Source organism: Pocillopora damicornis, chromosome 3 (genome assembly GCF_964200805.1).
Source record: "Pocillopora damicornis chromosome 3, jaPocDami1.2, whole genome shotgun sequence".
NCBI classification, from domain to species: Eukaryota; Metazoa; Cnidaria; class Anthozoa; order Scleractinia; family Pocilloporidae; genus Pocillopora; species Pocillopora damicornis.
In genome coordinates this window covers 6,359,358-6,376,082 of record NC_142672.1, presented here as the reverse complement: position 1 = coordinate 6,376,082, position 16,725 = coordinate 6,359,358, and the positions used below count along the sequence as shown (strand labels likewise).

Genomic DNA, 16,725 nt, shown 5'->3' with positions numbered 1-16,725 from the left:
AATTAGGAAGCTCCGGCTGATAAACACACGTTACTTTTCCCTGAAAACGACCCCGCGTCGATCGAAGCTCCGACTTCAATTTACATTTTGCGTCTGGCTAGGTAATTTCTGTGAAGGGACTTTCAAATGGCCCAAACTAACCTTCCAACACAGCTTCAAGTAGGTGAAAAAATAGTAAATATCCAACAGCGACTTGGTAACGGCGCTTTTGGTGTCGTCTACAAAGTAATAGAAGAAGGAACGTCCAAAGTGTACGCTATGAAAGATATCCTTTGTTTGAATGATTCAGCCATTCGTAATGCCATCCGCGAAGCTTCAACACTAAACCGAATCTCTCATGAAAATGTTATTGCGATCGTGAGTGTTGGCGAGTTTCGCGATAGCCGAGGTTCGCACATGTTGCTTTTGACCGAGTATTGCCCCGGCGGAAGCTTAAATGATCGCCTTGCTCGACCAAGCAGCGACCAACAAAATCTGACATGGATGACCCAAACCGTCGAAGCTGTTGCCCATCTTCACTCGTGCAACGTAGTTCACCGCGATCTGAAGGCAGATAATGTGCTCTTGACTGCATCAGAAGATGTCAAATTGGGCGACTTTGGCCTTGCCCGTGAGTATATCGCACTAAAACGAGCTAGCGTGCAACAAGATGATGGTTCGTGGCTGACAACTTACACGCAATACTACATGCAATCGGGAATAGGTCCAATCCACTGGGTAGCTCCAGAATTTTTCCGCGGCCATTACACTGAAAAAGCCGACATTTTCTCTCTCGGAACGCTCCTCTTTGCAATACTCGAGCGGGATTACATCGTGATCAACGGGAAAGCCATTTATGGGGCCTTCGTAATTGTTCCTGGTGCAGGAAAGATTGGCGTCGGCTATGCGATGGAGAATTTTGATGCAAATATACGAATTCAATTTTCAAGTCACGCTCAAGGATCCAACGCTCTACAGAGAAACGTTCATGAGTTGCTGAAATACAACCCATATGATCGGCCGACCGCTCAAGAGATTTGCAACCATCTGAGGGTTATTCAAGAGAATATAGGACTTGGACAGTCTTCGACTGATTCGAATGAGGCTGGCTCGTGCTTCTAAGCGTATATATGTAACTCTGCCGAGCAGGTGTAATGTCATTTACGTACCCTGGTACATGACTGGACAAGAAACTTAGAAGAGAACTTAAAAACTATACATGTAACACTTGTCCTTTAAAGTAAAACGTTGCCGCATGATTGTTGGGTGCAAGACTAAGTTACAGAAATTAAGGTAAGAGGCATGCAAATAAGAATTTCAGGAATATATCTTGGCTGTGAGTTTCTAAAGGACATGTAAGCGTCTTGTCAACATCGCTACATCACAGTCCTCGTTGGTCCTTTTCTTTTCATCAACGTCTACAACAATCTCTCGAACTAGGCGACGAAAATGTAAAGAGGTACTTAATCTATAGAAACTAAAACAAGTGACAGAACGTGGGGATCGATCGAGATCGTGCACTTATCTCTTAAAGTTTCACTATAATTGTGCGCCGTGGAATACAAGAGAATTCTCAGCAGAAAGGTCGCTCGTATCATGTTTCGATGTTTCGGTCAGGTTCTAAAGTTGAGCAATAAATTTTCTATGAAATGACTGTTTTTTTTTCACTTTTGATGCCTAAATACAGCGAAAGTGAAATTCGCTACATAATGTAAGGTCGACATAAGTTGGAAGTGCTGATGAAAAGGATGAGCTTACAAAATCACGAGTAATTTCTGAGAAACGTTACACTGCAATTCGTGTCTGAGATAAGAACCTTTTCAAATAAAATGCTATCTAAGTCTGGCATCTGAGATTGTGAATAGAATTCTTCCTTGAAAGGATCTTTAGTTGATAAACCTGGGCTAATGCAAGACCAGGGAAGTTACGGATTACGAAATTCTTGGAAATATAGCTTGAAGTATGGGCTGTGTTACAGGAATTTTGGAAGCCCATGACTTCCACGCTTATAGCCAGTTGTTTGTGCTTTGTTTGGTGTTTTGTTCATAGCACTCTCCTTGAAGTTCTTAATAAACATAGGCATGCGCAGCATGCAAGAGCTATTTTTTCGGCTGGGTAGGTTGAGATGGGACACTTTGGGTACCTGATGTTTTCATTTTTGAAACTAAAAAAGAGCATAACTTTCAAAGAAATAAAATATCACATTACTTCACTTTAAGAGAGAGAAATCTAAACACTTCTAAGCAAACTAAAATGCATTGGTGTCACGCTTACTGTTGTCTCCTTCGCAGCTGTTGCTTGGTCTCGTCACACAACGCCATCTATTCCTCTTTGGAGAGATAACGCGCTTTGCGTGACAAGGTTAAGTAACGGTTGCGAAAGGAAATACGCTTACTGCCGTTCCTTTAACAGTGAGAAGATCAAAATTATTCGCCTCGAAAGTATAATTCCACGTACTTTTACCAAGGAAAGGAAACTGAAACTCTGTTGTATCTCCAATATGCCCTAACCAAAGATAAATTGCGATCTCGAATAAGTGAAGATACATTTGAGAATTGCATGGAAAATTCACTATTAGTAACATTTAGTTCCATGTGAATCTATTTCAGTGGGGTTGGACAATGCAGTTAGAATACGTGATTAAATTCAGGTTGTTTACAAGGAAATGACACGTAGTGGAGCGAAGGCTAAGGTGGCAAAATGGAATTCGGATCGGTGCAATACAATTCAAGCACGTGGAAAATTGGCTAATGTTCATGTGGTGCAATGATTGGGTATGTTCTGACTGGACTTTTCATATTACGTGATGGAATGTAAGTTGTTTGGCGTGTGCGTTGTGGGTAAAGGAGCCGAAAAACATTTTTAAACTTAGAAATGATGCAAAAAGTTAAATGCGAACCTTTCATATCCCGATAAATCTCGAAGTTAGTCGACGAGGTTCTCACGAAGGCCACAAACCATTACACTTATCAAATGGGCCCAAAATTTCTGGTTACTATCATTCTTTGTGCACAGCTTCCTCATTCCAAATGCTATGATATGATTAGTGCGAGATACATACCCTAATGCAACGATCTGATTGGTGCGAGCAACATATCACTCTACAAGCTAGCATAGAGGGTTTTTTTTAAGAAAAAAAATAGACCCTGTGAGCAGGGTAACTGGGATACCTGGATGACACTGGATCCTTGGAATCAAGTGTAGTGATACTACGGGTGTCGGACTAGTATACTGAATTAGTGCGCTCAAGTCTGGCCAAGGGCATACGCCTATTTCACAACATAGGCATGCTATGCGTGCAAGAGTTCCTTTTTTGTAGGGTGGGTGGATTACTTGAAACATTGTGAGTGATGTCTACATTCTTACAAAAGGAGAGAAGAATATTAATGTGGGAAAGAACGAAAATGTCGAATTACCTCACTCACAGGTATTTTGTGGGAGATTATGTGTGTTTTGCGAATAAATGTAACCAAAAATAAACTGTATTGGTGCCACGGATACCTGTTAGTACAAAATGCAGACAGCAGACTGCAGACCGGATACAAAATATAGACTGCAGACCGGATACAAAATATAGACTGCAGACTGCAGAGTGGGTACAAAATGCAGACTAAGAATCTGAAGAGTTTTTACGTCTGGTATATGATAATATGTCATCTTACAGCTTACCGAGCGTCACGCAATCGCTGTTTTGCAATCCGCCTTCACGATTATTTGCACTATTATGGAATATTCCTGGCCCATTTCTTGATGAAAATCGATCGCAATATTATTTCAAGCCTTCAATATAGTCTTCTTACTTTGCGCGCGAGTTGGTTGGTGTGATGTCTGGACAGATTTTATCAACGTAATTAAAGTAGATGATGTGAACAGTGATGGTAAAGCAAGCTTAAGAAAATACACCTATTTCAAAACATAGGCATGCTATGCAACGGATACACAGGGTATGAGTAAGTTTTATTGATTTTACGAGAAAAATGTTTATATTTCGAAATATGTATCGTTGTAAATCGACCATACTTCGTTCCCTGTACTATTCCTTATAGCGTGCAGTTCCTCTCGTAACTTAACACCGAGTCACACAACGCGTGACGCGTTCATGAATTAATCGTTGGCTTTTTCTCGAGACGTGAGCTTGGGCCGCTTGTGACAAGACAATTGCTTAAACAATATTTAACATAACAACATTATACACAAAAAAACACAGGGTTTTGGATCACGTATTTATTAAAAAAAGAATATCCATACAACTACAATGAAAACAAACATAAGATTCACCTTTCTGATCGTGAAATTTATACCATTCGTACTGTTATCGTAGCTACGTTCCTTGCCATCAAGTGAATCCAACATGTCGTCTTTCTTCACAAGCAGTTTGCATCCCATATAGTTATGTTCTTCAGTAGTTGAACAGCGTTTAGGCTTTAATGGCTTTCAAGCATTCGCGACTCAATCCGTTTCAAAATTACCGCTCAATAACATCTTTCAGTGTGGATTAGCTGCGATGAATACGACTTGTATATGCGTCTGTAAGTATTTTGCGCGTTTGCGCTATAATGCTCCAGGAGATCGCAATCCAATTACGTTGAAATTCAAAACAACTGACCAAAGAGTTTCATGAGCAAAATCTCGTGTTCGTCATGTGACCCGGCCCTGTCTGTGCATGACAACGTCAATCATTGTTAACATAACACGCGTGATCAGCATGTGAACACCTCATTGGGTCACAGTTAGTTGTCATGGTGTCGAGGGATAACACGCGTGATCAGTATGTGAACACCTCATTGGATCACAGTTAGTTGTCATGGTGTTGAGGCCCCATTGACCTCTGGGTATTATTGCGCAATTTTTCCATTTTGTGGCGGAGGAAAAAAAAAAAAAAAACGACAAAAAAACAAAGGCATTTTATGACTGGGCTACCACAGGTATCCCAGTAAAAAACCTCAAATATACATTATGGGTACTACTTCTTACTAAATGGATAGGGATAATTAAGAACAAACTAACATCAGAAATAATCGGTTTTAGCTCCTACCTTCAAGCAAACCCTGCAATGTAGCATATTTGGCCTGACCGAAAGGTGCTAATCCTGTTTACTATATTTAACAGACAAATGATCATTTACTTCACAGAACATTTACCTTGAATATGAATTCTCGGAAAAAACATTGCATCTTAAGACTAGTGGGGGGGGGAGGGTATTTTGTTTACAAAGGCTGATCCCTAATTAATCCCTACCAAGGCAACTAAAACATGATCAAGCTTTGAATAACGATACTGTAAGACTTCCTCTCTTGAATTAAACAGTTAAACTCGTGCACAATCAAACTATCGCCTTCATACCGAGTACTACTGAAATAACACCACCCCTGTACGTTCCCATAAGTCAAATCAATTGCCAAGTTCGTTTTTCCGAGAAATCAGACCCAACTATTTCGCAGCGGCTAAACTCGTTATTTCCATCAAATTGACTTTTAGATAAAGAGAAAAGTTGTGGCCTGTAAAACGCGAAATGCAACAAACCTGGATTGATCTTCCCCCAAGACTGCATGTAGGCGACGAAACAGTAAAAGTCGAACAGCACCTTGGTAGTGGTGCATTTGGAATGTCTACAAAGTGAAAGACGAAGCGGCTCTGAACTCTATGCCTTAAAAGACGTCCTTTACTTAAACGTTTCACAACGTCTTAATGCAATCCGTGAGGCAGAGACACTGCACAAAATCTCCCACGAAAACATCATTGCCATAAAGGGAGCAGGTCGGTTCGTCGACAATCAACACAACTTGCACATGTTGATTTTGACTGAGTATTGCGCGGGTGGAAACTTAAACGAACGCCTTGCTCGACCAAGCTCTGAACGAATCAATTGGAAGTGGATGAGTCAAGCTGCTGATGCTGTGGCCTACCTTCACTTAAACGGCGTGATTCACCGCGACCAAAACCGGAAAACGTACTTTTGAACAGACGTGGAAATGTTAACCTAGCCGACTTTGGCCTGGCTCGCGAGTATATCGCACCAAGACGAGTTGACGCGCGAAGAAACGATGGCTCGTGGATGCAAAAGGTCCCACAATACTACATTGACTACGAAGTTGGCACAACGTACTGGTTAGCTCCTGAATATTTTACGGATCACTACACTACACTTTTCCCTTGGCCCGCTGTTTTTTGCCATCCTAAAACGGGATTACATAGAAAGCAACGGAAAAGCGTATTACGGTGCATTCAACGTATTCGCGGTGTTGGAAAAGTTGGCCCTGGGGTTGCAAAGGCAATGTACAATCCAGGAACTGACATAGAATTTTCAACGCGCACAGGGCTCCAGGGATGTACAGTGGTTAGTCACTGAGGCTTTGTTGAGACGAGCTATGTGATACGTTTGAAGACTTGGGTCTAGAATGGCTCTTTAGTCTGAAGTTACATCTGGGGGAGCAATCGTCGTTTTGAACGATAAGGTGTGGATTGCTCAAGAAACATTTTTTTTCGGTGAAATTCTTGCACGAATTTTTCCCTTACGAAAAGGGTGAACAGGGTTTATTGATGATCTTTTCTTTCTCGTCTGCTAGCTTTGCATCAACTCTTTTATAAAAAATTTTTCATGCTTGAGTCCAAGTTCCCTAAATTTTTCCAACCACTCCCGAGCCTTTTCTTCGGTGCGCCCTAACCTGTACGTGGTTGATTATATAGGAGATGAAGAACGTTCTCATACATTCACATAATTTGTTATTGTAAAGTAGCACTACTTTACTGATGTGAAGGCTGAGGCAGCGAAAATTGAGTCAAGGTTAAGAAGGTAAACGAAACGTCCTTTTCAGTTTTATGCAGGTTTCAAGTATACAACGTTTTGTATTAAATGAACAAAATTGATCAAACGTTCTGTAGTTCAGCCACGTAGTGCATGACTGAGGTCTCCTGGTCTTCACATTTCGTTTCAGTGAGACCAGACTGACCTTTAAGATACAGATGAATTCAGGTGATAGTTTTCCTAGTCTTTCCTAACTCTGTAGGGATTCATTCTCATAAATGACACAATCCTTGGTTACAAACTCGAAAAGGTTCGCAGCTCTGACGGAGTCAACAAGTTCCAGTAATGAGGTAGTTGACGCTTTTCCAAGCCATATGGAAGGTACCTTCGAACTCAAATGAAAATGCAGAATTCAGCGTTAGGACCTAAATAGTGGTGCATAAGGACTTGCCATAAGTCTCGTCGTTTGAAATAATTTTCATGGCCACATGAAAATGTTCATCGTCTTCGTCATATTTGCATGACTAGTAATCGCTTAAAATTTCACGGCCTATCAACAGATGGTTTATTTACATGACTTAATGCTGATTCAATCGATTATTTCAATGTAGCAAAAACTCGTTCAAACTTCAGGTATGATCAAGTTCAAATAAATAGTTAGTTAGAAACTAAATAGAACTTCTATCTACGGAAACACACAATACCAAAATCTAAGTAATTTCTCCCTGTGGGTTGATGGTGAACAGAAGACTTTACAGAAACTTTATTCAAAATCATTGTACCAGATTTTCGTCTCTAAGATATCTAGTATACCAACTGCAATGAAGAAATACGACAAAGCATTTAATACAGACACTTTTCATCTTGATTGGGAGAAGATTTATTCACTGCCTTTTAAAACAACTTTGCATACCAAACTAAGGGAGTTTCAATATAAAATACTAAATAGAATCTTATACACAAATGTTATGTTGTTTAAATTTAAGAAAGTAGACTCCTCATTGTGTTGTTTTTGCGAAAAGGAGTTAGAGACTTCAGAACATTTGTTATTTTATTGTCCAAGAGTGCATGCTTTCTGGGATGAAGTCACTGTCATGTTAAACTCACAGGGCATTACTTTGAAGTCTCCTGATATTAAAGATATTGTTTTTGGTTTTTTTGACGCGCCTAATCATGACAATGACGGAATCCTTCTTAATTATATTGTACTAGAAGGTAAATATTTTATTTATCGCACCCAGCTAAATAAGACTTCTCTATCCTTTAAATCCTTTTTCGAAAGAATTAAGAGTATGTTTCAAATAGAACGTTTTATAGCCAGAAAGAATAATAAACTTGAGATCCATTACAACAAATGGAAACCCCTCCTTCAACTGATAGAACAATAGCTGAACTAATTTATTATTTATATCAATACGTGATGCCTCTATAAATAGTGTGTCTGTTTTTCCTGTGGTTTTGCACGTTTCATGACTATTACTTGGATCTAAAAATGTTTGCCTTCATTCCCAATTGCTTAAAGTAAAGCCGAAAGTGGAAATCACTTCTCTGATATCAATTAAATTCTCGGAAACGCATTTATCAAGAAAACAAGATTGTTCCGAGAAAGTAACTTCCGATCAACCGAGCCGGAAGTGATTTATTGGATGATCTAGCGTTTCCCAGAAATACGTGAGGGAACCATCGTCAACTTGCATCACATGGCTTAACTCCCCCATAACACACAATTAAGAGTATACCCTATAGGTATAATTGAAGTACGGTGTCAAAGCCTTTGACACCGTAATATCCGGGATATTACATAAATGAACCACCCTATAGTAGTAGAGATGCACAATCTAGTTGCAAGCCAAGTTCCAAGCAATTCAATTTTCCGAAGGAACTATGGCAATGATGCAGCAAACAGCCGCTACTACTTTTCCAACGACATTTCAGTGTGGAAACATACGGTTAAGAATCCAAGAAACGCTTGGCAGTGGAGCGTTTGGTGTTGTCTACAAAGTACAAGACCTGGCAACTTCCAACTTCTACGCGTTAAAATCAATTCTCTGTCTCAATGCTTCGGCTCTTCAAAACGTGGTCCGCGAGGCCGAGATGCTGAAACAAATCTCTCACCCAAATATAATTGCCATACTGGGGACCGGACAAGTTAACGGTACTCAAGGCTACTTACATATGTTGCTTTTGACAGAGTACTGTCCGGGAGGAAACTTCAACCAACGGCTCCCCTCACCGAGCACCAACCAAATGAATTTGAAGTGGATGAAACAAATGGCCCATGCTATCGCCTACCTCCATTCGGGTAACGTGGTTCACCGCGATTTGAAGCCAGATAATGTGCTCTTGACTGCGACAGAGGATGTCAAATTGGGGGATTTTGGTTTGGCACGCGAGTACATCGCACTTACTCAAATCCAAGGTTATGCTCAAAATATCTTCGCACCATACTACATGCAATCAGAGGTTGGAACAAAATACTACATGGCTCCGGAAGTATTCAGCATTCGCGGTTATAGCGCAAAGGCTGACGTCTTTGGCCTTGGAGTGCTCCTTTATGCAATCCTCGAGCGTGATCATGTCATAATGGATGGGAAAGCATACTACGGAGCCTTTGTTGCTATTCCAAATTTACCGGGAAGAATTGGCCTTGGATTTGCTTTGGAAACTATAAACCGTTCCTTTACCATTGGGTTTTCTAGTTCCTCTAACTATTTCGGCCCTCTCCAAATGTTAATTCGCCAGGCCTTGAATTACGATCCGCATAATCGACCGACTGCTAAAGAGGTTTATCAAAGTCTCGTGGCCATTTAGCAACGTTTCAACGAGAACTGTAACACTTTGTAAACAGAGAAAAGGAACGAATATGCTGAAATGGAGTCAAGTTACTTTGAACTTAGCAATAAGACTGTTTATTGAAGACTCTTTCGAAGCGAAATGAAACTTGAAATAACAAGAATTATTAAAAACAGTGACTATCAAAGGATGTTAAAACTCTTCTGTGACATATATCACGTTTAACTCTTTCAGGTATACTGAAAAAAATGACAAATGATGGTAACCTTTTTTCTTTTATTTTTTTTGTCAACAGTATTTACACTAGTGATTAGCGCTATATCTCATTTGAAAGAGGACAAAATTAGCTTTTCAGAAAAAATATATTTAGCCTCCAAAAATCCATGGATTTTAAATCATGCTAAGAAAATGGCATACAATTTGCATAAATTATTGTACAACTTTTGACTTTGAAACAGCCTGAGCCTGAATGGATTGGAGTAAAAAAAGGAAACATTTCTTAGATAAAATATTCCTTATCTTATGGGCAAGACATCCAGAGACTCTAGCTGAAAAAGAACAAATATGGAATTAATTAGAATTTTTTTCCAAACTGTACCCCAAAACCATAAAAATTGACCCAGATTATTGAAAAATTTATTCCTCACCAAGTATTTACACAAGGGAAGTAAGCTATACCTCACTTGAAACAGCAGTAAATAAGCTTTCCTGAAATGCATGTTTCCTCTCCAAGAAAAGGAAACAACCTCATTGAATGCTTTCATTAACATTAATTAGCATTAACTTAAGAGGTTCCTTGTTATATGGGCAACATCTCCATAAAAAATTGGTTAGAAGATAACAAATCTGAGACGTGTTACACATATCTTGTGAACACTGATTGACACACTGACTAATTAGTCTGACCTCATCATCACCCCAAGCCCAAATTTACTAATCCCTCTTGAAGTCTACAGTGCAACCATTGGAACTATATTTCTTTGCTTGACTCCTGAAATTTTGCCTTGAAACAGGGAAAAATGAGATAATCAACCTCAAAATACATAAAGTGCAACATATATCAAAAGCCTTTCACTTGCAATGCAACACCAGTATTTTCAAGAGTAAACAATTCAGAAGTGAAACCGGAAACTGTCATTTTTTTTTTCATTCCACTCATTCTCGAGCATAATTTGTTTGTTTTGTGAATTTTCAGCATGTAACAAGTAGAACCACATCTAAAAAACATACAAAACATATAAGATAATGTACAGGTCGATATATATTCAACTATCGTTTTAAAAATAAAAGATTTTATTTGATTTAGTTCGGACGCACACTGCGTCATATCTGTCATCGCCTGATAATTTAGGTCGTTGCGTTCTAACATTCCATTGAAGATTATTTTCTCTGTCGCTCAAAAATCATGTTTGATCATAATATATGTTGCTTTTCATTCACAAATATACATTTACAGGTTTGTCTCAAGGCAAAAAAACAAGGATTCGTGCGCGAAAAGTAAAAGTAAATGTTTCAACACCACATGCGTCACGCAATTAAATATCGCAAGAATGTTTACAGATTACTTACCTCAATTCTTCGCTAAGATTTTCCAGTTTTCTATCTAATTCGGATTCCTCACCACTAGAGATACCACCATGCTCACTTCCATCGTCAAAAATCACCTCTAAAGGCTTAGCTACGCTGTATCTCTAGCGTTTCGCATCGGACGCCATTATCGCAGACTGAAATCGTACGCAAATAATTTTCGGATCGGGCTCCCGAGGTCACGTTTGATAGTTCGGAGCTAAAACTCGCCATGTGATTGGCTTAGAATGTTTACATGCTACAGCCGAAATTTCAGAGCGATCGGATGTAATCCGAGCATTTCCGAAAAGGTCAACGTCATCGTGCAATTTTGCACGATCTGCCAAAGGCCTGACCGTTAAGAGTCAAAATGTTGACCTAAGCAGTTGAGGTAGTAGCCACTGATGAGCTATAAAAGCATAATAAATGTTTTTCTTGAGCAAAAGGAGCTGTTATAGCGGCGGCGAAATCTCTCATCGTTTGAAATGGTACTATGATGTATCTTCTTCTCTCTTCGCTCGGGTGACCAGCTAAGGCTTATATGAAATACGAACAGTTTACGTACATCACTTAATGCTAATCTAAGAAATGATCTCAACGCAGAATTGCATATTAAAACTGTGGTTATCAAAAATATACTTTTCTGAGTTTCTACGTTGTTCACTTAACAGATATATATGCAGCATAAATACTGATCGTGTCTCACCATGTTTGCTTTCATTTCCATTTGCCCGAGGCAAATCCTGAAGTGGTAATCACTTCCTTTGATATGGATTCAATTCTTGGAAAACGCTATATGTATTCGTTTCGTAAGTTCTTGCATGGGCAACTCATTTTCAAGAGATAAATCTCAAAACACATATTTAAATGAAAGTTAATCCAATGGACACACCTCAGTAACTCGTGAATCACAGCTCTCAAGCTGAAATATTCACGTTCACAAACAAGGAGGTTATTCCTAGAAATTGAACTTTAACTATGGTGTAATTTGATAATTCGTCCCTTAATAAAGTCCAATCCTATGCATAAATTTCTTTCGGTGTCTTAGTGTAGAGAGACACTGTTTCACAACGGATGGCCCATGCAATTGTGTCAGCCAACCGTAAAGAACTTCAATACCACGCAATTCAAAATGAAGAAATTTTTGTGGAGCCATTATAGAATTCCAGAACAGAATACTTCACAAAGACCTGCTAAAACTTAGAATGAGTACAAGAGTCATGTCTGTGATCTTTAAGCCTTACTAGATCGAGTAATTGGCAAAGAGCTCAAACTAAAGTTGGGGTAACCTAAAATGGAAGTAAATTTATACACGCAAAGAAAGCTCTAACTTCAGTTCAACTGAGTCACAGTTAGATCAGACTGAGCTAGCAAAGTGGAAATTCTCTCAACATGACCTTGCCTTTGTTGCTTGTCTGAAATACAGCTTTCGAGAAAACAGGTAGATATTAACAATTTAGCAAAAAATAATTACTCCACAGTGCAAATGACCAAAATAACAAATTACATTGCAGTCACTGCAGCGTAAAAGCGCTGGAAGAAAGACGATAGTATGTAGAAAAAAAAGTCGAGTAAAGAAAGATAAGACAATGCTAATGCTAGAGATATGGTAGCTCCATCTGGTTAGAAATGGAGGAATAATTATGGATTTTATCAGAGTAAGATAAAGTCTTTTCAATCATTAGTCTCGGAAATATCATCAGATATGATCGATGATGTGGGGAAATTGTGAATGAAAACCTGAGTACTAGTTTGGGCTTCCAGTTGTAAGATGAATAGCTAAATAAATCAATTATTACCCAGTAAAAATCACTATCATTTATCATTTCAACTGCACAAAAAATCGTATACACTCTTTGCAGCCTTATTCTCCAACCTTATTCTCCTCTTTTCAGGAATAAGACTTAGTGAAGTCAGATTAAACTAATGTGAAGAGGTTTGTTGATCTCTTTATGAAAATGGATGATTTACATCTATCAGATTTTAGAGAAATGAGACTTAAGTCAAAAGGGTACTTTGACATCACATATTCTGCAGTAATGGGCATTGGCTTAGAGTATTTGCAGAAATTAATAGTTTTCAAGCCAGGGGTTTGGCTGTGCTAATTTTAAGGCAGAAAAATCATAAATCGTAATTTCTTGCAGTCGGTTGTGTTTATATGTACGATTTTACGCCAGTAACTAACGGCGTAATTTCTTCCAGTCGGTTGTATTTATATGGAAGATTTTACGCCAGTAACTAACGGCGTAATTTCTTCCAGTCGGTTGTGTTTATACGTACGATTTTACGCCAGTAACTAACGGCGTAATTTCTTCCAGTCGGTTGTGTTTATATGTACGATTTTACGCCAGTAACTACCGGCGTAATTTCTTGCAGTCGGTTGCTTTATATGGAAGATTTTACGCCAGTAACTAACGGCGTAATTTCTTCCAGTCGGTTGTGTTTATATGTACGATTTTACGCCAGTAACTAACGGCGTAATTTCTTGCAGTCGGTTGCTTTATATGGAAGATTTTACGCCAGTAACTAACGGCGTAATTTCTTCCAGTCGGTTGTGTTTATATGTACGATTTTACGCCAGTAACTAACGGCGTAATTTCTTGCAGTCGGTTGTGTTTATATGTAAGATTTTACGCCAGTAACTAACGGCGTAATTTCTTCCAGTCGGTTGTGTTTATATGTACGATTTTACGCCAGTAACCGTAACGGCGTAATTTCTTGCAGTCGGTTGCTTTATATGGAAGATTTTACGCCAGTAACTAACGGCGTAATTTCTTCCAGTCGGTTGTGTTTATATGTACGATTTTACGCCAGTAACTACCGGCGTAATTTCTTGCAGTCGGTTGCTTTATATGGAAGATTTTACGCCAGTAACTAACGGCGTAATTTCTTCCAGTCGGTTGTGTTTATATGTACGATTTTACGCCAGTAACTAACGGCGTAATTTCTTGCAGTCGGTTGCTTTATATGGAAGATTTTACGCCAGTAACTAACGGCGTAATTTCTTCCAGTCGGTTGTGTTTATATGTACGATTTTACGCCAGTAACTAACGGCGTAATTTCTTGCAGTCGGTTGTGTTTATATGTAAGATTTTACGCCAGTAACTAACGGCGTAATTTCTTCCAGTCGGTTGTGTTTATATGTACGATTTTACGCCAGTAACCGTAACGGCGTAATTTCTTGCAGTCGGTTGCTTTATATGGAAGATTTTACGCCAGTAACTAACGGCGTAATTTCTTCCAGTCGGTTGTTTTATATGTAAGATTTTACGCCAACAACTAACGGCGCAATTTCTTGCAGTCGGTTGTGTTTATATGTACGATTTTACGCCAGTAACTAACGGCGTAATTTCTTCCAGTCGGTTGTGTTTATATGGAAGATTTTACGCCAGTAACTAACGGCGTAATTTCTTCCAGTCGGTTGTGTTTATACGTACGATTTTACGCCAGTAACTAACGGCGTAATTTCTTCCAGTCGGTTGTGTTTATATGTACGATTTTACGCCAATAACTAACGGCGTAATTTCTTGCAGTCGGTTGCTTTATATGGAAGATTTTACGCCAGTAACTAACGGCGTAATTTCTTCCAGTCGGTTGTGTTTATATGTACGATTTTACGCCAGTAACTAACGGCGTAATTTCTTGCAGTCGGTTGCTTTATATGGAAGATTTTACGCCAGTAACTAACGGCGTAATTTCTTCCAGTCGGTTGTGTTTATATGTACGATTTTACGCCAGTAACTAACGGCGTAATTTCTTCCAGTCGGTGATAAATATATATGTAACATTTCACGCCAGTAATATAATTTAATTATATTTTAATTTATTATAATTAAATCACCGACTGGGTTAGTGGCGTAAAATCTTACAGTATATAGACTGTGTTAGTCACATATTACGCCGTTATCTAACTACCGCGAAGGTGACGCTAACGACAGCGAATTGGATAAGGATACTGACAGAATTAAGCAACTTGAATGGTAAGGTTGAATATCTGAGCTTAGCTCTTCCGTTAAATATCTTGTTTCTGTTATTGGTTTTTATTGGGTTCAATACTTGTAAAGTACGATTTGGTATTTCTTACACAATCACTATTATTGTACAAGCGATCGTGAATACTCTTGGTGACTGTGACCTACAAGAAAAAGTTGTCAATATGACTATTGTACATGAACATAATGATGTTACAGTGTCAATAAAAGTAAAACAATTCAGATCTCGTTGTGCAACGTCTGTATATTATAATCGTACTCGTGTTGTGTGTGAATGCCATGGCTATAAACGTGATCGTGAACCAAGCAGATTACTAGTGAGGATGTTAAAACGTCTCTCTCAGAAAATTAGAAAACTGCTAAGTTATGTACGGAGCCGTTTAGGTAAAAACGTACCAAAGTCATCGAAAGTCCATGATCTTATTAAAAATAATGCAACATGGAAAAAAAAAAAAAAAGAATCAGGTTTGTACAAAAAAATGAGAAGGAAACCAATTTTTAGAACAAGAAACGTTAACTCTTCGATGAGATATGTCTACAATTCAAGTAGAGATAAACATGGAAAGAAATATCTCAAATACTTAAGGTTCCTTTTGGGAAATTTTCCATATAGTGAGTTCAAGGATGTAACTCACAGAGGAAATTGTAAAAAGAACAAGCTCTATAATGATATAGAGAAAACCCAGTTCCTTGTATGCACCTTGTGGATCCCAGGAAAACAATAAAAGCACCATATAGCCAGGGGGATGTTGTTGTATTTGGACAAAACCTTGGGCAACAATGTGTTGCAATGAGTTTATGTGCATTAATGTACCACAATATGAAAGGAATAGGCAATCCCAATGACTTGAAACAAATAATGCATATTGGAAATCAACTATATAGCAGTTTGTCACAATTATTAAGACAATCATTTTTACTGCTAACAGAATTACCATCAATGCTTACAGTACTAGAGGAAGATTATCAGCTAGAATACATTATAACATAACTGGTAAATTTGTCTAATCAAATTCAATTGCGCAAGCGTGCTTCATATTCCTATTGTGCACGCTCTTGATGTCAGCAAACAAATCCCTTGAGAAAAAAAATTTTCCATGGGGTTGAAAATGTTATAAAACAATTGGTTCATACGTCATCTGTGCGTTCATCGAGATATGAAGCACCTGGGAAGTTTTGGAGAGCACTCCAAACTTCCTGCGTGCTTCATATCTCGATGAACGCACGCTGACGTATGAACCAATTGTTAAGTGAAAGTTACCTTGGTAATGTCCATGGTGAGCCTACCATTGAGGGATATCAATACTGTATGGGCCTGAAGAGAGCTTTTGAGTCATTGATATCACAATGATATAGGTCATATATTTTAGTGGTTGGATGCATTGCTGTGGGTATTAGTTACTGTGCTGATAATGGCCATTTTAAAGTGTTTGACTCACATGCTAGAGATGTTTATGGTAAAAGTCACACTTGAGGGACCTGTGGTCTATTAGATTTATCATCTACAGACAACTTAGCGCGTCACTTTCAAAGTTTAAATGGAGCAACTGATCTGTATGAACTAAAAGGTTAACAAATTACAAAATATGATGTGGCAATTAGCAGCAATGTAAGAGAGGTATTAAAGAGATATCAAGTCAACACAAGTGT

At 38.6% G+C, this 16,725-nt stretch overlaps 2 protein-coding genes and 1 pseudogene across 3 annotated transcripts; all 3 read left to right on the top strand.

Moving 5' to 3' along the window:
- LOC113672835 (serine/threonine-protein kinase pdik1l-A) lies at window positions 1–1,827 on the top strand. Its single transcript, XM_027189183.2, has one exon. The coding sequence runs from the start codon at window positions 127–129 to the stop codon at window positions 1,099–1,101; it is 975 nt and encodes a 324-aa protein (XP_027044984.2). The 5' UTR covers window positions 1–126; the 3' UTR covers window positions 1,102–1,827.
- A 791-nt stretch (window positions 1,828–2,618) lies between these two features.
- Window positions 2,619–6,479, top strand: LOC149048002 (uncharacterized; annotated as a pseudogene). The gene is made up of 2 exons (XR_016184923.1): window positions 2,619–2,753; window positions 5,458–6,479. The product of XR_016184923.1 is annotated as an uncharacterized LOC149048002 (transcript).
- A 2,082-nt stretch (window positions 6,480–8,561) lies between these two features.
- Window positions 8,562–10,017, top strand: LOC149048001 (serine/threonine-protein kinase Nek6-like). Its single transcript, XM_089200135.1, has one exon. It carries the CDS (start codon window positions 8,609–8,611, stop codon window positions 9,533–9,535), a length of 927 nt encoding a protein of 308 aa, XP_089056261.1. The 5' UTR covers window positions 8,562–8,608; the 3' UTR covers window positions 9,536–10,017.
- Window positions 10,018–16,725: the final 6,708 nt, after the last annotated feature.